The following is a 24067-nucleotide window of genomic DNA, read 5'->3' on the forward strand; positions in this document are numbered from 1 at the left end:
TACTGTTTATGCACAGTAGATGTTAAAGGGATATTTCAGGATTTTTGACATAGGGCCTCATTTCCTAGTTATCCAGTGTTGTTGATTTCTGGAGATATTTTTTTTAATAATTCATGCAGTTCTTATATTTGAAGAGCTACGTGGCGCTAGGCTTGTCCTAGGCTAGCACATTTCTATGGTATCAGCTAGCCTGCATTATAAACAGTCTGACCCGCTCCCCAGAGCACCTGAGGCAAATCACTTATAACGCCAGACTAACCATATAAATGTTTGTGTCCGTAGAGTAATTTTTGGAATATAACTGACCTTGCATCACATGAATGATCGCATTTTGAGGGACTATTTTCTAGCAGATCACTCCACTGCTGCGAATCGTATACAACCACAAAGCTGATGCTGCTCAAATATAAGTTATTTTAAATGCAAAATGGTTCAAATTACTCTATCGACACAAACATTTATATGGTTAGTCTGGTGTTATAAGTGATTTGCCTCAGGTGCACTGTGGAGCGGGTCAGACTGTTTTTAATGCAGGCTAGCTGTTACCATAGAAATGTGCTAGCCTTGCACTAGCCTAGCGCCACAAAACTCTTCAAATATAAGAACTGCATGAATTACAATAAACATATCTCCAGAAATCAGCAACACTCTGGATAACTAGGAAGTGAGGCCCTATGTCAAAAATCCTGAAATATCCCTTTAATACTTCCATATTTCTTCTTATTGTCTGATAAAGTCAAATAAACAAACGAGCAAACAAACGGTAGCTATAATCATGACATTTTATTAGATATTCCTAGAGTCAGTTTAGTTGCTTTGTGCCCCTGGAACAGTGGGCACACTTCAAATCATGTTGTCGACGGGAGAACAAACTACCGAATTATGGAAATGTCCAAACATATAAATTAAAAACATAAAAAGGTACTTGTGCCGTTTTCACAGCTCTCAGAATGTATCAGTGCAAGATTTTGTGCAAGTGTTATAAATGTTGATGTTTACATGTTGGACCAACAGTTTTGGTTTCATTTAGCTGCTTCATACTTTTCCGATGCACAAAACTAAAGTCCAAATGTCCCTGAAGGTTTTTAAGCAGGACAGACGCAATGTTATGAATTTTCCATGTTTTATTATTGTATTGGGTCTCAAATAGTAAATCTTTTCAATTCACTTGGGTTACAGCTTGATCCTCTTGTCCCAAAATCCACATCAGTAGCTACTTGTCTTTCTTCCGGTACGATGTACATGTCAATCTCTTGATAATTTTCACTTTATGACTCTCCTTTCAGCACTGACTTTAGCTCTCCGCTTTCCTTCAGCTCTTTGATAATGTCCAGTCCCCCGACCAGCTCCCCTTTGACGTACACCTGCGGATACGTGGGCCAATTGGAGTACGTCTTCAGCCCCTGACGCACCTCTTCGTCCTGCAGGATGTCGAACGTGTCGTAATCGACCGCCGCCTCGTTCATAATCTCCAGAATCTGCCGAGAGAAGCCGCACCTCGCCCCTTCCTTGTTGCCCTTCATGAAAAGCATCACCGGGCTTTGGTTGATGATGGTTTTGAGGCGGTGCTCTAAAGTAACCGCTTTGGGGCACGTGGTTTCGAGCTCCCCCGACTCGGCCAGTTCTTTGACGATATCCAGCCCTCCCACCAGCTCGCCGTTCACGTACAGCTGCGGGTACGTGGGCCAGTTGGAGTAGGTTTTCAGGCCTTGCCGCACCTCCTCGTCGGAAAGGATGTCGAAGCTGCTGAACTGGATGCTGTGCTCCTTCAAAAGTGCCACAATCTGACGACTGAAGCCGCAGCGGGGTTCCTGGGGAGCGCCTTTCATGAACAGCATGCAGGGGGCGCTGTTGAGCAGTTTCTTCAGCCGCTGGTTCAGATCCACAGGGCCCGGTTCAGCTGCGGCGCCGCCGGCAACCGACAGTTTCTGAACCTGTAGTAAAAGGAAAAAAAACAAGCACATGGTCACACAAGAGGTTGAAACAATGTTGACATTATCCAAAGTCTCACGTAGTATTTGTCACCATCCGAAGCCACGCAATACATTCAATGAAATGCATTTATCGTATTTTTTTTGCAAATTAAAGCCACACTGCGTAGACTTTTACCCAATAAATAAAATAGAAATACAAGCATTTATTTTATGACAGATATTTTAAAATTGAAAAACACTTCATAAATGTACAAACAAACATTTATGTGGCTCACCCCTCCTAAGATATGACTGTAAACTTTACTGGGAGTGGGTACGTCTCCAGCTCGTCTCCATGGAGATGTGACGAAAGGCAGTAGAATTTGAGATTTAAACAGGTTAGTTTCTCATCCAAGTCCATTCTTTTATTACACATGGCAGTGACAGCATTTTCTGTGTCATTAGAAGCAAGTTTTGTTTTGCCGCAACAGTATAGTTCAAAATGTTACGCAGTGTACCTTTAAAGGTGCACATAAAAGCCTTTGATTTTAACAGTGCGCCTTATATCCCGGTGCTGCCTATGTATCAATTTCATTCCTACTGCATCGTGCCTTTTTTTATGCTGGGTTTACGCATAAACACGATTACGAATGGCATTTTTCCATCATTTGTGACGTTCGCAACATGACTGAATGCATCTTAAAGGGACACTGTGTAACATTTTGGACTATGCTGTTGCCATCAGTATAAAACATACTCCTATGACCAGCTCAACACAGAAAATGCTATTACTGCAGTGGGTAAGCAAAGAATGGACCTGGATGAGGAGCGAGCCTGTTTAAATCTTCATTTCTGCTGACTGTAGTCGACATCTCCATGGCAACGAGCTGGAGACGTACCCACTCCCAGGTCATGTCTTTGGAGAGGTGAGCCGCTCACAGCAAAAACACATGTTTGTTTGTTCATTTATGAAGTATATTTCAATTATGAAAATATCTGTCATGAAATAAATGTGTGAATTTCTATGTTATTTATCAGGTAAAATTCTACGTGGTGTGGCTTTAATGAGATACTCCTGCGACCCCTATTGCCCCCCGCTGGAGAATCCACCTGATTTCTCAGCGTTTGTGGGGGGAAAAAAGGGACAGTAAGAAGTGCACCTTTCCCGCTGTCCCTGAATGCATCTCCACGCTTACCAAAACAGCAATGCGTGGTTACAGCAGCTGCACCGTGGATAAGTTAAGGCTTATTTACAACTTTAGACATGTACGGCGATGGGCGCGGGGCAGGTGAAGACAGACGCCCGTTTTTGTGGATGATAACGTTTTTCCAGCTAATGATCGGCCAGACGAGTGGGCATCATGGACAAAGAGGTATTTCACTGTAGTTTGGGGTTGAGCTGGTTTTGTTGTTTTTTTTATTTGACAAGAGCCCAATGAGTCAGGGGAGAGCGCTCTCCAACCCAGGTGCGGCAGGAGGTCTTGTCCACATTCGCCCAATTCTTGACAGATTTCCGACACGCAGCAGTGCGGGATGCATATTCGTGACAGTGCGTAATAATTTCGTGCCTTTAATCGTAACAGAGTAACAGGTCGCAACAGTTTGTGGCGGCGCGTGAAACCTCTACCCGAGTCATCAAATTCCACTCACATTAGGGGCATTCGTGACTTGCCGTCGTTGTGCATAAACCCAGCAGCATTAAGTAATGCGCCTTGTATTCCGGTGCGCCTTATTTATGAAAATAAACATTATCATTTATAATGCGCCTTATAATCAGGTGCGCCTAATGGTGCGAAAAATACGGTAATCAGAACTAAAAAGGGAGCCAGGGTAAACAAAGCATAAACTTAAGATCAGCTCCAACTGTAATGCTGAACTAAAGCATTACGACAAGATACAAGTCTACACAGCAGCACAATACATGAATCAAAGTTACAGAAATAATAATGATCCCGGCTGTGTGTCTGAGAGGGCTGAAAGATATATCGTTATCATATCGATACATGAACATTCAAGATATCAATATTGCAAAAGAAAAATATATTGTTATTGTGATATCGAGATATGAACATTCAAAATATTAAAATAAGAAAGATATAAACGATGTGGATTTTAATCAATAAAACTGCATTCTTTTGTATTATGATTTTATTTTTCTGAAAAATACTTAGTTTTCACCTAACCAATAGTTATATCGTATTGTATCAATATCGGGATATCTGGCATGAATATCGAGATATTTTGTCCATATCATTCAGCCCTAGTGTCTGAAATAGGCGACATGTAAAAATAACTCATCTTAAGAGCGTTTTAGAGAAAGACCTGCATTTTTACTATTCCAAGAGCTTTTGTACAATTCTGATACAAATATTGTGAACTTGTGAGGTCAAGGCCACGACAATACTGCACACGTGAGGTAGCAAGGAGCCAAGGACATTGTTATGTTTGTTTTCTTATCTATAGCCAACTGACAGAACTTCTGCTCTGTTCTAGGGAGATAAAATGTGTGTTGGATAACGTTACAACTGAAGGCAGTGGGCAATTACTCTACATTTAATCAAAGTCACAATCTCAAGATTGGTCAATCTCAAGAATCGTCACAACACTTTGTACTTTTCCGGTTTATGGACGGTTAGTAAAGTGGCAAGCATTTGTTTTTGTTTTTTTAGCTGTGTTTTTTTTGTTGTTGTAAAAAGTCTGTCTTATTTATGTTCCTGACTCACCTATATCAGTGTCAATTTTGACAACGTATATCAACTTAGTTTTAGTGATTGACGAAATGTCATTTAATTTTTGTTAGAATTGTGTTTAAACAAGGTTCTCTGTTTCATGGAGCTTCTTTTTTAGTCAATTCTTTTCATTTTTACTTAGGCTTATTTTAGTCTACAAAAATCTCTGGACATTTAAGCTAAAGTTTTAGTCTCAGATTTTTTTTTAATTTAGTTTTAGTCTAATTTTAGTCAGCAAAAATATGACTTTCCCTAAATTTATGACTAAGTAATTTAGTCGACGAAATTAACACTGGGCTATATCGAGATTGGTCAATAATAATAATAAAAGTACCACCTCCTCCAGCCCTATTACAACAACAGCAACAGTGTGTTATGTTCACTTCCTTTGTCACATAATCCTGCAATCATTTATCATGGCCAGTTCAATCAAATAACTATATATTTTTTAATGTACTGGATGTTGTAGTAGTGTGATTGTGTGCAATGCAATAGTTTGATACTTTAGAAACTAGTCTTTATTCACGTCCAGTCATCATGACGTATGCAAAAAGTTTGCTACCTGGCTGACAATGCACTTAAAATGTAAAATGTGAGAAGAGGCTGGAATTATGAAGATGACCAATATAGCAAACGTCTAGGTAAATAAATGTCACAGTGTAGCGCCAACTTTTAGGGCATAATGCATAATCGACAGTGTTTGTCAACAATTGTTGTCTGATTCTCTCATTAACTTTGAGAAGTGTATGGACCTTCTTGGTGAGCTCCGGAGCGTTGGCCCCGTCCAACCGGTCCACTTTCTCCCCCGCTTTGAAGAACAGGAACGTAGGCACGGATGTGATCTCGTACTTCTCCGAAACCTCTGGCACAGCCTCGGCCTCGAGCTTCACGAAGGTGCTGCTGCCGTGCTCCCCGGCCAGCACCGCCATAACATCGTTCATCTGCTCGCATTGAGGAGCCCACGCCGCCTGGAAGTGCACCACGGTCAGGCATTTTCCAGATTTGGCCAAAATGTTCTCAAACTGCGGCTGGGACGTCGCCTCCACGAGATTCGCCATTTTCCTCCTCTTCTCTGTGTTGTTTCCGGTGCCGGGTAGACGTCACATCCGGTTAGCTCCTTCTGGTAGTTAGCAGTTAGCTTCTCGGGAGTAATGTTCGTATTTTTGCTCGGTTTTTGATCCGAACAAGCTGCAAACACAATAACAGCAAACAACAACGAGCCTATCAAGGTAACCACTGACAAGACACAATATATTTCATATAAGTGTCCATTTTTATACTTTAGCATTAGCCTCATGTTAGCTTCAGCGCGTCAACCGGTGGAAGCTAACGGCTGCTAGGTAGCATCATCTGTAACAACTTCAAAACATGTGTTTAAGCTCATGGATGAATGCGCGATAACAAACTAGTGACATCTTTGCTGTTGAATTGGCAAAGATTTATAACTACATTTGTGCGTATTCGCTATTTGTCAAAGTAGGTTGTGTTTGGTAACTTGAAGCGACAGAATCATGTGATGTGATTTTATCAAGCGTAGTGATGTTATGCCTTACATCAATGTGAAAATCGTGTTAATAACTACGTTTTTCAGAACTCTGCGTCGTTACTACAACGTAGGTAGATATGAATAGTAACATATCTGGCTACGTTTTCGGGGCATTCTGTAATATTTCACTCTGCTCTTCTGAACAAAAACAAATAATGATTGTACATATCGGGTTTTTGTTTATAAACCTTGCACTGGTTGGGGTGAGTGAAGCTGGGTCTTTTTTTCTGTCTCATAATGGAGGCAGACATTCTACCTCTGTCACGTTGGCTCTGTTTTTGTTTGTTTATCTTTTCCTCCAAATCTACAAATCTGATTTGTTTTGGTTATAATGTGTCAGTAACCATTCGTGATGGATGGGGTGCATTATGTATTCATTGCAAATTGGTGAGGAATGAAATACAATAAAACAATTGCTCTTCAGGGGAAAGATTTTTCTTTTTTCTTTTGTTCAAATGCCAATGAACACACATGGGCTAATTTCCATCTGTTATCTCACTTGCACTCTCAAATTCATCTTGTGGTAGGGGACACAGAGACAATATGCAAACTCCACAGAGAAAATAACTGACCAGTCCTGGAATCAAACCTTGCTGTGTGAGGCAACTGCATCTTCTAATACCCTCTCTAGTGTTCACTGCATATGCTTGGTTTCTTGATCACATTTGTCCATTGATTTTACCCAATTAGCAAAAAGATTGGTTTATTGACCGTCAAACTACTAACTTACAGAGGCTACAGTCATTACATAGTCACACTAGACGTTTTTTGTCTCTTAGACACACAATGGAGGAACAACCAACAGACATCGAGGTGACCGTGAAGACATTGGACTCACAGAGCAGAACCTACACTGTCCGAGCACAGGTAAACAACCGCTGTCATGCCTTTGTTTATATAAATAAGGCCGGCTCTCGTTATTTTTTTTCTTGTTTTCTGTTGTTTGTCCGTCCACTGCAAAAGCAATGCATATCTCAGTAGAGTTTAATGTTTTGATTGAATAGTATAAATTGGTCATCGACTTACATTAGCTAAAAAGCAATCTAAGAACAACTGCTGCCAAATGTTGTTAGGTATGTGACACGTTATATTGATTTTTTTTTTAATTAGCAGTTTATATTTTACTTAGTGCAAAACTGTCATTATCATTTTAGATTTTTTCCCGATTATAAACTTGGCACCATAGTTACATTTGTTGGGTTTTCCTCTGCTATGTAGCTGACAGTCAAGGAGTTCAAGGAACACATTGCGCCATCTGTGGGGATCCCCATCGACAAACAGAGGCTGATCTACCAGGGCCGCGTGCTGCAGGACGACCGCACCCTGAGCGACTACAGTGAGTCAATGTGCTGTTTATCTGGAACTCACACTACCTGTACTGTGCTCCACTTCAGAGAGAGTGCAGGACATACTTCTGAGATGAAACATTATTTTTAGAAACTGAACTTAGTTTAGTCACAGTAGCTCAGTAATGCAAAGAATAGGTGAGCTGGATGAGCTGTAATTGTCTTGAGCACTTGTCACTGGGCTTTTATTTTCAAAATCTCTCAGTCGTCCCAACTTATTTTTTATTTGTGTCTCAGATGTCGGGGGTAAAGTGATTCACCTGGTGGAGCGGGCTCCTCCTCCGGCCTCTCAGCCTGGCTCTGGCTCAGGCGCCTCTCCTGTTGACAGCGGCGCCTCCTCCTCTCAGCCAGGGGCACCGCAGGGTCCTCCTCATGACCGAAACGCCAACAGCTACGTGATGCTTGGGACGTTCAACCTGCCAGTCAACATCATGGACCCACAGCAGATACAGGTGGGCCTAAGGGAAGAGATTAAGCATGTTTATGAAAGTAGACATTTATTTGATACTTGAAAGAAGTTGGACAAAGGTAGACACTTCTTATTGGTCAAGTAAAATATTTTTTTATTGTAAAAAACAGCAATTTCTGGAAAAATATGGTCTCCTCAAGCTGTCGGAATCTACATTTATTCTATCCCTAACCCTAACCCTTAAACATGGAACAATAGTGCTGAAGCACTGGTTTATGAGAGCTAGAAACGAGTTTGGGCAATGGCCAACGGTTTTTAATTCAGCGTTCTACAGTTTTAGAGCAGGAGAAATCTGAAAAATAAGTTACTGATACATATATTCCGATTTCTATTTGATCTTTGGCTATCGATCTTTGGTTGTGTGTTAAGTATAATTATTGTCGATGTGTTTGTGTTTTGTCCAGATGTCCGTGCAGCAGATGGTCTCAGGAATGGGGGAGAGCGCCAGGAACGCCCGAGTCACCACCTCCACCGGGGTAAAGCCCACACGGAAATGTTCTTTTTAGTCGGGGAGAGTTGGTATACAGATATCATGGTGTTCCTTAAACTGATTCAAGATAGGCACAGACAAAATAGTTAAAATGACTTTAAAATGTTAACATTATGTATTGTCCCATGTGTAGAATGAGCCCAGACTTATTCACCACAACTGCCGCTAAAGGCCTGCCCCAACACTCAAAAAGTTGTTAATTCGGGCCGAAGTACCATCACGCTCAAGCTTAATAGAGAAACTGCAGTTACGCGTAAAAACTGAGGTGGCAGTAGCGAGTATAAAAATGACAACTTCCATGGTCCCTTTAAAGCAGGGGTGGGCAATTCATTTTCATAAGGGGCCACATGAGGAGCCTGAATTGAGTCGGAGGGCCGCACCAACAATAACACAAACTTATATCGGGATATAAGTATAATATATCGGGAGTGTATCGCCGGGGTCCATGAACAAAAGCTCCAAAATAAAAAAAATGTTTTGATTGGGAAAATACATTGAGGACTTTTTTTCAATAAATCTATAATGATGAGCCTGGCAGGACTGTGGCCTCATAAAAACGGCTTACACTTATTGCACTTCACAAGCCTGTGTCACAAGTCTCTGCTACATTGTAGTCAATATTCATTCACTCCGCACTCCGTGGTAGTAAGCTACTATTGTAGCAACAGCTGCCCAGGGGCAGACTGTCCATATCCCACTTGCAAGTCACACAATGTGTTGTTTATATCCTTATATCTTATTATGCCAGTGCCCTTTGCTGGACACCTGTGGAATTCTTTACTTTTATTCTTATTTAATCTGCCCCCTAGTGGCTGGAGTGAGCATTCTGGTAATAAAAAAAAAAAAACCATAACTCCGCACAGGAATGAGCTAGAGACTTACTTTTTTTTTTGACATGCTTATGAATTTATGCCCTACAAGTTATGGGCCGGACTGAATCATCTCGCGGGCCGGATGTGGCCCGCGGGCCGTACTTTGCCCAGGTCTGCTTTAAAGGTTAGGTTAAGAGGCATCGCTTCCCCTACTATCCTGTACATGTTAAATGTGCTGCTCTCACACTGGGATGAAGATAGTCTGATGCTTTTTTCAGACGTTGTAAAACACTGTAACTGAGTGTGTGTTTCCAGAGTAACGGCTCGGTGAACGTGCACATCGACATGGAGCAGCCGGTGCAAAGCGAGCCACGGCTGAGGCTGGTGCTGGCTGAAAACCTGCTGCGAGACGTCAACGAAATGATCAACCGCATGGAGGTGAGAGAGGGTTTAACCTGGCATGGACTTATACACAGTCTGTGGACAATGTGTGAGGTTCTACAACACAAAGCACCAAGCAACTGTTTACCAAACACCTCTTCCTAGATTTATATGTAATAAAGGACCTGTAGCATCCATTATTCAGGCTTCTACAACCACTTTATACTACTCATCCTTGGCATTTACTGTAGTATAACTTAAAAAGGGTATTGTGTGTTGTCCAGTCAGTTCAATGATCAAGCCTATTCAATTTATTGTATGCCTTAGTTATTCCCCCTTCCCTTGCCCCCCTTTACAACAAACCTGCATAGCTAATGTCAGAACATGCCCCAACTAGTCTCCAGGTAGGTTTGTGTCGAGGGAACAAATTTGTAAGATGCTAAAAAGGCTGGGCCTTTTTTTGATAAATTAATTACATCAGGTTCAGTGCGACACTTTTTCGTTTCCATTTACCTTCAAAACAGGACAAACACCGCTTGAAGCCGAAAACAGTTTTCCTGTCAAACATGTTAAGCGCCATCATAAACTTATTTACAACGATCATTCTCCAAAATAAATAACTGTATCTGGTCCTGTGTATTGTGACTTATTCAGAGCCGCTCCAGCGACGCCTCCTCTCAGACAGACTCAGCCACAGCGCCCTCCTCAGGCTCTTCGCCGTCGGTGCAGCCCATGGACACCTCTCCTCCGCCCTCCACCCCCCCTCCTCCCCCCACATCCACCGCAGCCTCTGAAGGACCCACACCGCAGCCAGGGCCCAAGTAAGAGCCATGCACTCACACAATATTTCAGCTCCATGTTCTCTTAAAACAAGGTGAAACTCCCGCCCAGACATTCTCAATAGTCGATGTTCTTCTTTTAAGCCCCTGTTTTCAGTCACAGCCCAGTGAAGAGAGTGAAATGAGGGAGACAGTTGTCTTCCATAAAACACACAATTTCTCCGTTTCTAGAAGGAAAAACTGTGATTTTGATCAAAACTAGCCTCTGTTTAGCTTAGGATTTCTCAGAAACAGAGGCATGTAGAATTAAACCCTTTTCACATACTGGGAGCTAAGAGTCTCACCGTAGCATGTGTCCACTCCATAGCTATAACATAGAATACGCTGTGGTGCTACAAATATAGTCAAAAATTGTCTGAATTGTTGGCACTCTAAAGCGAAATCCCCAAAACAGCACAGTACTCAATGTGTTAAAGATGATCGTTTATGTGAAATTAGGCACTGTTTGCCTGGTCTGCTCCACTAGTAATAATTTGAGTCACAACTGTCTGTCTACTCCCCTTTGTAGCCATCCAAGCCCCGCGGAGCTGGCGGAGATGCTGACGGAGCTGAGGCGAGTGGAGGAGCGGCTGCAGCCCTTCATCCAGAGAGCTCACACCATTTTAGAGACGGCCACCAATGCAGAGTACAGCAGCAACACGGTGCGCACACTCCTCACATGAACACGCTGCAGACACGACCCCTCTGTTTACCTGTGGACCCTGTGTGTGTTCAATGCAGGAGAGGGAGGAGGACCAGAGGGCGCTCACGTTGACCTGGGAGTGCCTGCGCCTGCTGGGGAACGCCCTGGTGGCTCTGAGCGACCTCCGACTGAACCTGATGAGCCCAGTGCCCAGACACCTCCACGTGGTCCGGCCCTTCTCCCATTACAGCGGTCACTACAGCGGGCCCGTGCCGCTGCCTGGAGCCATGCACCCACACATCCCGCTGCAAGTACGGACCACACATTTCCACTCGGGCAAAAACGAACCACCTGTGTTTTTAATGCTGTAGATCAACAGAAAAAACGGTGTTGTTTTAATAGAGATGTCACTAACAATCTTATTCAGTGTGACTCTAAAACTGTTTTGCCAGAATCAGTACAATTTAAGCATTACCACATGCCAAGTAAAATGACTTTGGAGGCTCTACACATTACAACCACAAAGCATATACACTTGTGTTTCCTGTTGATGACTTCATTTATTATTTTAAATGGCATAAAGTGTTGTGTATTGATACGTAGCCATGCACTTTTGCATCTTTGCAAGCTAATGTTATTGACGTGGTATTGGGCTAGTACTTGGTGTCCATGCTCTGGGTCTTGGCTCAGTTTTGGGATCGGACAGGAATCGAAAAACATGGAATCAAATTAAAAGCAGCTTAGTTATTTACATTATGGATGTGTTTATTTCCTACTAAATTATTTGACAAATTGATATAGACAAATAGATTTTAATTGGACATTATTGGTTGAGATCGGATTTGGATTCTTGCCGGATTAACACTTGCCGGGATTACTTTCTCATCTCTGCATCTGAGGTTAAATCTTGACTCTTCTAACCTCAAAGCAAGCAAAGCAAAATGCTTTGACAAATACTCCACGTATAAGCTTAGTAGTGTCTTAGTGTCTTAGTGTCTGACTAAATGAACTCGGAAAGTTTTTCTTTTTCACAGCCTAAAATGCTCAGTTTTCTTGTATAAAAATCAACCTATGATAGGAACATAATAAAGCATGACAGAAAGAATTATCTGGCCGCCTGGGATGACTCAACAAATCCTTAGGGATCCTTCAGATACTCCTTTTAGGGTGGATTTAATGCGCTAGTGATTGCAAATGTGATTTGTGACATCACATAATTTACCCTCCACTGTTTGAAAGGAACAAACCTCTGCTCCAGGGAAATGTTTGTCCAGCCTCACCCTGTGCTTTTCTTTTGCAGATGAACTTGGGTGCCACAGTGACTGTCGCCTCCAACAGCACTGATGGACAAGCCCCTCCTCCCGCAGGGACTGGCCAGTCGGAGCAGGCAGGTCAGGGACAAGTCCCTCCCCCTCAGACTACCCCGTCGAATCAGCAGGCTGGACAGGGCCCGGCTGGCGGGCGGGTCATCCGGATCAGCCACCAGGCCGTGCCGGTGGTTCTGATGCAGATGAACTCGGACGGTGTGTGGTCCGCCGGCGCTCCAGCCCTGACTAACTTAACGCTCTTTACAGTGTTTACAGTTTAGCTCTTAGTCGTCCAAGATTTTTACATTGCCATATGGTGTTTAATGTTGTTGTGACCTGTAGCTCAGAACATCAGAGCCACTGTGTGTGTGTGCGTGCGTGCGTGTGGGTGGAGGAAGAGGAGGCAGCACACCATCTTTACAGGGCCATTTCTAACTCTGTGCAGTAGAGCTGCACAATATATCACCACATTGTTGTCAATGCTATATCCAGGAAGCCTCAATATTTCGCAACATCCCTGAGGTCTTCCATCGGACACAGATTCACACATTTTTGCTATCAATGCTGAAAGTTAAAACACAAGTGCAAAAATGTGCAATGAGTTGACATGATTTTTATAATTCACTTCCATTGTACCCTGTTTTGGTCGGATTAAATATTCGTAATGTCTTGTTTTGACACAATTTGATAAAAATTAAAAATGTAATGGACCATAAAGCACAGTTATCAAATCTCTGTGTGGGGGCTCTTAGCAATATTGGTGTTACTATTTGTCAAACTATAGAGCTCAGCAAGAAGGAGTTTCTGCCTTCCAGTGTGGTGCTACATGTGCTTCCTGTTCCTGTGTAGTTTCATCCGGATGCTAAGGTTTCCCCTCAAAAAATATGTTAAAAAAAAAACATTCCATACCACAGTTAAAAATCTAATGTCTTTGAGTGTTCCTGCCAATCCTCTCAGAGTTTTAATCCTTCCTTTTCTCTTCCTTTGTGCAGCTCCAGGTGGGAACGCGCCGGGACCAGGTCCACAGGCGCCAGGACAGCCAGGTAAACTTTCATGTTTCTGACACTGTGACATTGTGAACGATGAGTTCAAGGAATCAAGAACCTCTTTTTCATACATGGATTTTTGAAGCCAGGATTCAGTTCTCAGTGAATTTAAACACATCCAGAAGCGAGCATTTCTCTAAAGGTCTAAGCCAGTAGCTGTCGACCTCTTTTGTCCTGCGCAAACCTCGAGTCTTTCTTTTATGCTACATGTTCCCCCTTTCCCCGGGCTGCTGCACCTACACTCAAGTTCATTAGTATTCACTGAATTGTTTTCAAAACCTTTTTAAAGAGAGCTTTCCTTTCAGCTTTTAAAAAAATCTGAAACCGTGTTAATTTTTAAAACATATGTAAATGTCGATTGACAACAATGTTATTTTGTTGTAGGTAAGACTTCGGGCAAGACTTCGGTAGTACAGCGGTTAGTGCTCGTGCTTCACAGCTCGAAGGTCCCGGGTTCGATTCCCACCAGGACGGGGCCTTTCTGTGTGGAGTTTGCATGTTCTCCCAGTGTCTGCGCAGGTTTCCTCAGGGTACTCCGGTTTCCCCTACCACTAAAAACATGTACAATAGGCCGGGATGAATGAGAGTGTGTTTGAGAGTGAGCATGGGGGACGACAGGTGGAAATTAGCCCATGGTCCGGTGTGGCGTGTTTACATGCATGAGACCCATGTATGTTCATCAACATGCACTGTCCCGACCAAATAAACAACAACAAAAAGAACATGTTTTAGTGTAAAAAATCCAAAATTGATTTAGTCAGCTTTACATTTATATTCTTGCAACATATTTCATCACTGCTTAAAAATCTGGATAGATTAGATTAGTCATGGTTTTAGTCTCATTAATGACTTTTCATTTAGTTTTGGTCTGAATTTAGTCAACAAAATGAAATAACGGATTGATTGCGATTATTTTTCAACCCCCAAACTGGTCATTTGGTGTTTTTCACATGGTCAATTGGCCCATTTCTGAAAGTGCAGTACTTTATCCAACAGGAGGCTTTTACTTGTCAGCTTGGTTAAATCCCTGTTTTGACCTGGTTGTGTGATAATTTCTGTCTCTTTTGGCGCTCCTCTCCCCAGGACCTGTCCCTCAGGACTTCATGCGAAACCTGATGCAGCAGATCAGCCAGTACGCCGCCGCCGTCGCCACTTCCGCCGCCACAGGACCGGCGGTGCCCCCTACAGGCATTCCAGGGAACAACTCCACTCCCGCCTCCACCCCCGCACCCCCTCCACCTCCTTCACCCGGCCCCCAGGGACCACAGCCTCAGGCCAGGGTGGTGTTCGGACGACCACCCTTCCCTCCCAACATGCCCCCTCCGCCGTTCGGGACCAGAGGAACCACCATCAACGTCAGGGCTGCCATGCCGGGACAGCAGCCTGGACAGGTAATGTTAGAACTGCTTTAAGAGAGTTTTTTAATGCTTTTCTCAGGTATTGGATCATAATCTCAAACACATCTTGATCAAAATCTTACACTTTGTTAGAAAATGCAGTACTGATCTGAAACGGCTTACACACATTCTCCCTCGGCTACTTTTCCTGCACACTCCCTAAGCCCCTCCTTTCTTTTCACAACAGAAGCTGCATAGTTACTGTCAATAAAAAAGATTTCAAAAAGAAAGAAGAGGGAAAAAACGCTCGGATTACATAGTCTCCAATAAAGATTCAACTTTACGCAATTTTACTCAGACATGCAAGAATGGCTTGAAAAATAACTCCAGCTCCCACCCTCACCTATGTTCATGAGATGTGGGTAATGACCGAAAGGACAAGATCGCGAATACAAGCGGCCGAAATGAGTTTCCTTCGCAGGGTGGTTGGGCGCACCCTTTGAGATTGGGTGAGGAGCTCGGAGTAGAGTCGCTGCTCCTTCACGTCGAAAGGAGCCAGCTGAGGTGGCTAGGGCATCTGTTCCGGATGCCTTCTGGTCGCCTCCCGCAGGAGGTGTTCCAGGCATGTCCTAGTGGGACAAGGCATGGATGGATGGATGGATGGATGGATGGATGGATAACTCCAGCTCTAAGAAGTACTTAACTAAGATCCATGTGACAAGAAGCTGACAAAAAGTATTAAAAATGAAAAACAGGGAGTTGAACTTGCCCTTTTTGCTAATATAATGCACTTCTTCAGAAATCTAAATATCTCTCTTCCAAATATGATCCTTTCTCCCAAATAAAATGGCTCCTGCTGCAGAAACTAAAGCTTGTTTTTACTAACAAATCCCTAATACCAATCACAAAACATAACAGATGGTTTTCAGACTAATGTTGACCCTGTCATCAGATATTGAACAGTGCCTTTATCTCCACAGGCTTTTAATCCGGCTGCTTTGAACCAGATGATCAGTGGACTGGTGGGACAGCTGCTGCTGCCCGGACAAATGGGTAAGGAACATGAAGACCATTATGGAGTTTAGTATGTTTCAGTTTATTTGAAGTACTTCTAATTCCGACCATAGGTAATTACTACATACTTCAATATGTGAAAGGTGAACAGTATTTCAGTTCAATATTGTAAATACCTGTTTTGCACTTGATCTGTATGTTAATCTCCTGACTGTATTTGTGCAGACTCCTGTAATAGTGCAGTTGTTTCCTCATAAGGGGAAAATATTGGCTTGAATTGTCGTTATTACAATATTTTCTGCAGTATTACATAAAACCTTTTGTTCTTTTTGTTATATCTGCAGCACATTTTGTATTACATCTGAAAATCCTTGTCTCTTTTGTCCACAGCGGGTCAAACCGTCACCTCCAGCTCGACCCCCACCTCATTCTCCACGACCACCACCTTCACCTCCTCCTCATCTTCCTCTTCTTCCACCGCCTCCGCTTCCTCTTCTCAGGGCCAGCCCGAACCCTCCGCCACCCCCTCTGCGCCACCACCTATGCCCCAGGACCTGCCCCCGGACCTGGGCCAGCTGCTGGGCTCTCTGATGGGCATGGCCGGAGGAGCCGCAGGGCCCATGGGCGCTCCCTCCATCACAGTGACCACGTCCGGAGTTCCCGCCTTCTTACAGGGGGTCAGCGAGTTCATGCAGCAGGTACGACCCCAAGTCAGACTCAGTTTAGTTGCAATACGATGTCACATGAAACACATCCTCTGTTCTCGCTCTCTGCAGGCCCAACCGGTGTTCCCCCCTCCTCCCACTTCTGCTGCCTCGGGCCCGGCCCCTGCAGCGCCCCCCGGAGGTGTCCCCGGTCAGGGACCTGGAGCCGAGGCCTTGAACCCGGAGCTGTTCACAGGGATCCTGGGCGGAGTGCTGCGGACCATGATGGGCTCTTTGGGACAAAACCAGAACGATACAGAGAGCATCGCGCAGTTCATGCAGCGACTGTCCCAGGCCACCAACATCTTCATCAGCCCTGAAGACCCCACCGGTGATTTAAACTGATCCTCCATTAGAAAATAAACACCATCATCATATCAGGATGCTTCGTCTTTATATCGGCTGTTTTCAAAGTGTAGACTGTGATGTCCTTAAGGAATATCCCATCTCATTTTTATTTGGGTCAAGATCCATTATCCTGCTACATTTCCCACCTGCACACAGTTGATAGACGTTTAAATGGCTCATCACAAGCACACAGCAACCATTAGACTGCTCCGTCGTCATATGAAAAACAGCACTGCTGCTAAATCCTTATATAGGTTACATTTTGTGAGTCCAGCTTAGTACTTTGTGGATCATAGGATTTGTCAAGCCAAAAGCAGCAGCTTATACCCCGCTCCTCCTGTTTACCCCAAGCTCCTCCCACGTTATTATGTAACCACCAAACGCTTTATTCACCTTCCGATCTCCTGCGAAGCCTGTCCTTCCATCGCACAGAACCAACAGTCAAAGAAATTGCCTGAGCTTCACTATTAGCAAATGAGACTTTTTGTCACCCCCTTTTTTGACAGTAGCTGCACAGCTTTTGTCGTAGGATTCAGATGCACAGGAAGATGAAGTGCTTAACTAACACAAGAATCATGTGCATTCAGAGCATGTTTGTAGAGCTCAGGGTTTTGTACGCATGAAGACTGCATGAATGTGGGTTGATTTTTTTGCAAAGGTGAATGTACTTCATCTTGTGAGCCCTCCATAGTCTTTAAAGGCCTGTAGTTGTTGTTGACCCTTGTGTTGCTTGTGTCCACAGGCTTCTTTGGAGAGCTGCTGATGCTGGTGTGTCAGACCTTCACCATGTCTGACCTGGTCCTGCTGCTTCACGGACAGCACCAGCCCCTGGGCCGCATCCAGCCACAGCTCGCACAGTTCTTCCGACAGAACTACCTCAGCGGTCGCGAGCCCACCGAGCAGAACATCGCAGTACGTACAGCCGCTTATAGAACATCACTGAACCTAAAGCTAATATGAAAACTCCTGCGGTGGCTAACATTGTATAACTTTCAAACTTCGCAGTACGTGCAACTGTTTGTCATGTGTTTTCCAGGATGCGGCTGAAAGTTTAATCAACGAACTGGAGGAATACATCACGGAGAGCTTTGTAAGTCATTCATTTTAATAAGAGAAGTGTTATGTAAAGTGTTGATGTATTTGCTCCATCAACATAATGCATTGCTGCACAGAGGGAGTCTTCAGTGTCTGTGCTGGAGGGAGTGGACGCCACCCAAACAAACATGGCCTTCTTCAGACAACAGCTGAGGCAGATTGCTACGCACATCCTGCACTGCACAGGTATAGACACATCCTGTAACATCCTGCAGTTACAGACACATCCTGTAACATCCTGCACAGGTACAGACACATCCTGTAACATCCTGCACAGGTACAGACACATCCTGTGTCTGTATCTTGCAGTTACAGACATATCCTGTAACATCCTGCACTGCACAGGTACAGACACATCCTGTAACATCCTGCAGTTACAGACACATCCTGTAACATCCTGCACAGGTACAGACACATCCTGTAACATCCTGCACAGGTACAGACACATCCTGTAACATCCTGCAATTACAGACACATCCTGTAACATCCTGCACAGGTACAGACACATCCTGTAACATCCTGCAGTTACAGACACATCCTGTAACATCCTGCACAGGTACAGACACATCCTGTTACATCCTGCACAGTTACAGACACATCCTGTAGCATCCTGCAGTTAGACAGGTCCTGTAGCATCCTGCAGTTAGATATGTCCTGTAACATCCTGCAGTTAGACAGGTCCTGTAGCATCCTGCAGTTAGACAGGTCCTGTAGCATCCTGCAGTTAGATATGTCCTGTAACATCCTGCACAGGTACAGACACATCCTGTAACATCCTGCAGTTACAGACACATCCTGTAACATCCTGCAGTTACAGACACATCCTGTAACATCCTGCACAGGGCACTGAGTAAATCGAGTTTCCTTTGAGTTACTAAAGAAGAAAGGAAAGACAAACAAAAAGAGAGTGCCTTTTGGCTATTTGCTGAAGAAGCACTGAGGCCAAATGTGATTATGTTGTAGCTTGTTAACAGCTCTTTCCTCTCCTCGTGCAGACGACTCGTTCGGGCCGCGGCTGCTGCAGATGTGTAACCAGGCGCTGTTCCAGTGTCTGGCTCTGAACCTGTACTGTCTGAGGGGAGACCAGCGCGCCCTGACGGCCGTGATCAACCACCGCATCGTCAGTGCTGCTCTCTCCTCATAGTAATTATAGCCTCAAACTATATTGTTATGTCAAACTTGTGTGTGGCTTTGCAGAGGCGCATGTCCAGTGACATCAGCCCGTCCCTGGTGAACTGGATGACCAGTATGATGACCATGAGGCTGCAGGTGATACTGGAGCACATCCCAGTGCCGGCAGAGCAGATCCAGCCCTACATCGTTCACACTCAGGTCTGACATTTGTGTAAACATGGTGCTCCGTGAAAGCGGCACAAGTGGGACAAATGCAATATTCAATAACTGTCTTCAATACTGCAATAACGATAGCATTTGGTGTATTATAAACCATCTAAGCAGAGAACATTGTATTATAAGCGATCAGATTTTGCCAAAACGAGGCTTAAGTGGAGCAAAATTAGAAAATCTTGGCTACAACTGAACTTTTACAATCTTTTAACATTTATTATTAGTTTTGTTTTAAGCAATGTTATCAAAGCATTTTACATCTCAGATGTTGATGATTCACTGACACACAAGTACTGTCACTTCTTGTGATAAGGCTGAAGGTGGGACCCATTATTGCGATAACAATTGCATGTTGAAATATATTTTGCAGCTGTTATTCAATTGATTTAAAAATGTGATAAAAAACATTATAAATAACTGCTCAACTCATCTCTGACAACCATCAAACGCTAAGTGTCTTGCCTGAGGGCACACTGTCTCCCGCCCTCTCGCTGACACTGGGCTGTTGCGTCTCGTGTGTCTGGATGTTCATGAATATTGCATGTTTTCAGGGAGATCAGCCTTCAGCGTCAGAGGAGCCGGTGCAGAGCTCCACGGTGAGACTTTACCTCTCGACTCTGACACTGAACTCTCTGTGACTTTAACGCTCCTCTCTTCATCTGCTGCAGGCGGAGGTCGACCTGTCTCCGGCCGCCGCCACCACAGCCGAGGAGGCCATGTCCGTTACAGAGGAGAACATGTCTGCTGCAGCACCGTTGTCACGGGAACACAGGCAGTTACCGAGCGACCTGGGCACGTCGGGGGGAGCCGGTCCACTGGGGGGCGCCGCGCCGCTCGGAGGGGACAGGGCTGTTGGCGGAGCAGAGGGAGGCCGAGAGGAGCAGGAGGCCTGGGCCGCCGCCGTGCCACCGGTGAGAGGGATCACTACAGCACACATTACACTACACTACTACTAAACTACAACACTACTACGCCTTGAAGGTCTGTAGATGCATTGTGCCAAAGTTAAGGCCTTAAATGTCATTACTAAAGCATTAAATTGGATTCAAACTGGCTTTAAATCTACATTTGTTTGAAAATAATGACTTTGCTTGGCTATATTTACTGTCTAAGTCCTTCAAATACAAATGTTTCCTCATTCCTCTGTTTGTTCAAAGGTTTCCAAATCTTGTGCAAGTTTCAAATCTTGAGTATTTTCTTTATGGCATTATAAGTATAGTATTTGGTTGTTAAAAGAGCAGCGATTAGTGCTTGTGCTTCACAGCAAGAAGGTCCCGGGTTCAATCCCCGGACGGGGGCTTTGTGTGGAAAGTTTGCATGTTCTTCCCATAACACATAAAAAATAAAAAAGTATGATTTGACTTGCTGCTCTCTTTATGAACTACTATACTACTGTTATACAATACTAACACGTTAGGAATGGCCTGACAGAACAAGGAACAAAAGTGTTTACATTATTGCAGACAATAATATTAATCACTTACACTTGTTTTGTACATGTGTTTCGCTTTACAAGCCTGTGTTACCAAGTTTTCTCAAAACGCCACTGTAGTCACTCACACCATACACTCAATGGTGGTTAGCTACTAGTGTAGCCACAGCAGCCCCTGGGGTAGACTGACAGAAGCAAGACAATTGCACTTCTCTAGGCATCCGTCAGCAGTGTGAGGGTGCTTTAGGGATGTAACTTTGCTTTAGGGATGTAACTTTGCTTTAGGGATGTAACTTTGCATTATCAATGTTTCTACACACAAATCTGATGTGTTTTTAGAGACTTGTTCTGTCGTAAGAGTGAACTCTCATGATGGTGCAAAAATATGTCCATATAAACCCTGCGTGTGGCCGTTTCAGGAGTGGGTGCCCATCATCCGCTGTGACATGATGACGCAGAGGAAGATGAAGTCGCAGCCGCCGATGTCCGACGCCTATCTACAGGGCATGCCCGCCAAGAGGAGGAAGGTAACCATACCACACTTAATCCCTAACAAGAGAGAGTTACAAGACTGCGGTACAGCCGAGACTCCACCAGATGGCACCAGTTCCTGCAGATGTCAGAAAAAGTGGTTCTAAGTTTTTCTCTTGTGTTGCAGACGGGGCAGGGCAGTGGCAGCCTCCTGTCTCTCTCCGACGCCGTGTCTCAGGCCGCTCGCGCCGCGGGAGTGAGGCCCATCACCTCCACAGAGCGACTGCAACACGAACTGGAGACCAACGACCTGCGGGAGGCCTACTCTGAGCAGGTGAGGAGATTACACTGGAGGCCTACCCTACTCCACGTGTCTCCCTGTGAATCATGAGTCATAATCTGCCTCTTCACTTCAATTCCAAAGTCCTGCAAACCATTTATTCTCGGCAGCTCTTGCTTGCATTAAAAAGATGAAGATTAAATTATGAAGATTGTCTCTGCATTCCACTAGTAACGGCCCTAAACCTGATTATTTTATTTTTTTATTTAAAAAAAAGCGAAGGAAGCCACTACATACAAATGTTAGTTGTGGTCCGAACTCATTTCAAACTCATTTGTATCGTTCCAATTCTTCAGTTCACAGCCACTTTTCAGGGTCACTTTCATAAGAAATGCTACAAAACTAGCCGGCAACGTCATGAAGTTTTTGTATTATTAAATTTTTATACAATATGTATATCATTATATATGTGGGTGGATGCTTTTTTTTTTTTTAAATAAACATGCAAGAGGTTTTGGCTTTAGCTCTGAATTTTAAATTAGAAAGTTTTTCAGAAGCAGGTGTTAGCGGCAGGTTAACGATAGTAGACAAATGAATGTATATATCCTGTATATTCTCCTGTGTGATGTGGATGTTGTTCTGTTTTGATTGATTGTACAGTTTCTATGGTTTTATTTCGGTAGCCATCTGAATTCTGTTTTGATATGTGTCTTGTTACTTATGTGCAGGACACAATAATAAGAATAAATCAGATCAAATCAGAAGCCTAGCTAAGCGATAGCATGAAGGCCCTGAATCTGTGGTCCTGGATCTGCAGCAGCTCCAGGCTGCTGGTTGCCACTGAGCTGCATAAACCTCAAAGCACTGCGGTGCAGATCCATGGTCGCAGATTCACGGCTGTCTTTTGTATCGAACCCGTCCAGTCATTAAATCTGATCCGATCCTCTCAAAAGGCCTGGATCGGCTACCGATACTGAATATCGGAACGGTATATCCCTACTCCTGATACTCTCTGACCCCCCAAAAAAGACAATTTTTCAGCTTTTTGCAGCACATTCGCTGTGGCGTTGTTTCAATAAGCTTTTGCAATGTCAAAAGATCCAGTGTTGGATTCATTTCCCACTTAGATCTTGTATTGTTGATGGAAGAGTGTGACCACAGCACAAAGCCATCTCTCAAAGATTCCCAATGGCGTTAAGATCCGGACTCTGTGACCTTTTTTCTTCTGGTCAGGCAGTGTATCCTGAGTCATGATGAAGAGAGCCTGTGTGACCATGTTAAGGCTCACGTCTGTATCTTTTCTGTTTCAGGTGAAGTCGGATTTGAAAAAGCGAATTCGTGAGGACCCAGATTTCAGCTCGCAACAATTCCCAAATTCCAACAGAGCCTTTTCCCCGGACTCATAACATTTATACGTCCAAGCTTTCCTATAGGCTGCGTTCACATGACATCATAGCTTTCTACATCGCTTAATAACGAGATGGACAGGCCGGAACTACGGAGGAATCTGTCAAATTGCAAATGTTTCAACCAGGTGTTTTGTCTCTGGCATTAAGTTTGACATCTTCTGTTTCTTTTTTTTCATGATATAAACGATAGTGTCATTATTCCCCCACAAAGGCACAACAGTTTAAAGTGGACAAAGGCAAAGCAGATGACATTTGAGATTTTAAACAGTGGTAGTGCTTTGCTTTCTTCTCACATTATTGAGTAGTAGTGTTTACTCAGCATAAAGTTCTTCCTGCATCGTATCAGAACCTGGAAATGTTCAAAGTTTATAAGTCAGTACGGGAGCAAAATAATGAGAATTATGCTTTGTTTTTTTCTGTTTTCCGTTTCTCATCGCCACAGCGGCCTGCAGAGGGCGCTCCAAACCAAATTCAGAATCCTGACCAACACAGTCCTCACTCGTTAACCTCTTAACTGCATTTTCTCCAGCTCAGCTTTACCCAAATCCATGAGGTTACAGCCTGTAGGCCAGTGTAACGCGTCATTTGAAAGCTAAGACCCACAAAACTCATCTAAACAGATCGTTTCTCCTTGTGATGTTGCCGCTTTGTCGTCATCTTTTCTTTATGTTGGTCTTTGGTGGCATTTTTTCACTTTTCGTCACTTTTCTGTCACTCTTGTTGCTTTTTTGTCACTGTTGTTGCTTTTTTGTCACTGTTGTTGCATTTGCATCCCAGTTCTCGTCTCATTTTGCTATTTTGACACTTTATTCAAGACGTTTTTTAGATGTGGGTGATCCCAAACTGGACAAAATGTGCTCAGTTCGGGTGGGCAAAAAAAAAAAAACATTACAGGCGTTACGCTCTCGAGAAGCTTTTAGATTTTGGTAAAGCTTAAAGGGATATTTCAGGATTTTTCACATGGCCTCATTTCCTAGTTATCCAGAGTGTTGCTGATTTCTGGAGATATTTTTATTGTATTCATGCAGTTCTTATGTTTGAAGAGTTTTGTGACGCTAGGCTAGTGTAAGGCTAGCGCGTTCCTATGGTATCAGCTAGCCTGCATTAAAAACAGTCTGACCCGCTCAATG

At 43.8% G+C, this 24067-nt stretch overlaps 2 protein-coding genes across 3 annotated transcripts; one reads left to right on the top strand and one right to left on the bottom strand.

The window, feature by feature from the left end:
• Nucleotides 1-772: 772 nt before the first annotated feature.
• On the bottom strand, nt 773-5776 carry glrx3 (glutaredoxin 3). The gene is made up of 2 exons (XM_079561366.1): nt 5395-5776; nt 773-1934 (listed from the first exon to the last, which is right to left on the bottom strand). The coding sequence occupies exons 1-2, from the start codon at nt 5698-5700 to the stop codon at nt 1269-1271; spliced, it is 972 nt and encodes a 323-aa protein (XP_079417492.1). The 5' UTR covers nt 5701-5776; the 3' UTR covers nt 773-1268.
• On the top strand, nt 5735-23114 carry LOC306966520 (large proline-rich protein BAG6-like). Of its 2 annotated transcripts, none has more exons than XM_079561296.1 (25): nt 5735-5871; nt 6968-7055; nt 7407-7524; nt 7772-7986; nt 8408-8479; nt 9621-9743; nt 10341-10507; nt 11034-11166; nt 11246-11458; nt 12448-12670; nt 13447-13497; nt 14584-14891; nt 15818-15890; nt 16242-16549; nt 16628-16886; nt 17646-17815; nt 17940-17993; nt 18076-18184; nt 18994-19118; nt 19196-19330; nt 19897-19941; nt 20014-20256; nt 21197-21304; nt 21436-21582; nt 22839-23114. In XM_079561296.1, exons 2-25 carry the CDS (start codon nt 6975-6977, stop codon nt 22932-22934), a joined length of 3576 nt encoding a protein of 1191 aa, XP_079417422.1. In that variant the 5' UTR covers nt 5735-5871; nt 6968-6974; the 3' UTR covers nt 22935-23114. The 2 variants fall into 2 exon arrangements, with proteins under 2 accessions (XP_079417422.1, XP_079417423.1); XM_079561297.1 differs by having other exon boundaries at nt 12448-12538.
• Nucleotides 23115-24067: the final 953 nt, after the last annotated feature.

This window comes from Gobius niger (genome assembly GCF_951799975.1).
Source record: "Gobius niger genome assembly, chromosome: 8".
Lineage (NCBI taxonomy): Eukaryota > Metazoa > Chordata > Actinopteri > Gobiiformes > Gobiidae > Gobius > Gobius niger.

Excerpts from the sequence above, each read along its gene's own strand:
- glrx3 (XM_079561366.1), bottom strand. The coding sequence starts at position 5,700 with ATGGCGAATCTCGTGGAGGCGACGTCCCAGCCGCAGTTTGAGAACATT. Across the intron at positions 1,935-5,394 it reads CTCCGGAGCTCACCAAGAAG|GTTCAGAAACTGTCGGTTGC; the intron begins GTCCATACACTT and ends CTTTTACTACAG.
- LOC306966520 (XM_079561296.1), top strand. The coding sequence starts at position 6,975 with ATGGAGGAACAACCAACAGACATCGAGGTGACCGTGAAGACATTGGAC. Across the intron at positions 7,987-8,407 it reads TGGACCCACAGCAGATACAG|ATGTCCGTGCAGCAGATGGT; the intron begins GTGGGCCTAAGG and ends TGTTTTGTCCAG. Across the intron at positions 13,498-14,583 it reads ACAGGCGCCAGGACAGCCAG|GACCTGTCCCTCAGGACTTC; the intron begins GTAAACTTTCAT and ends TCCTCTCCCCAG.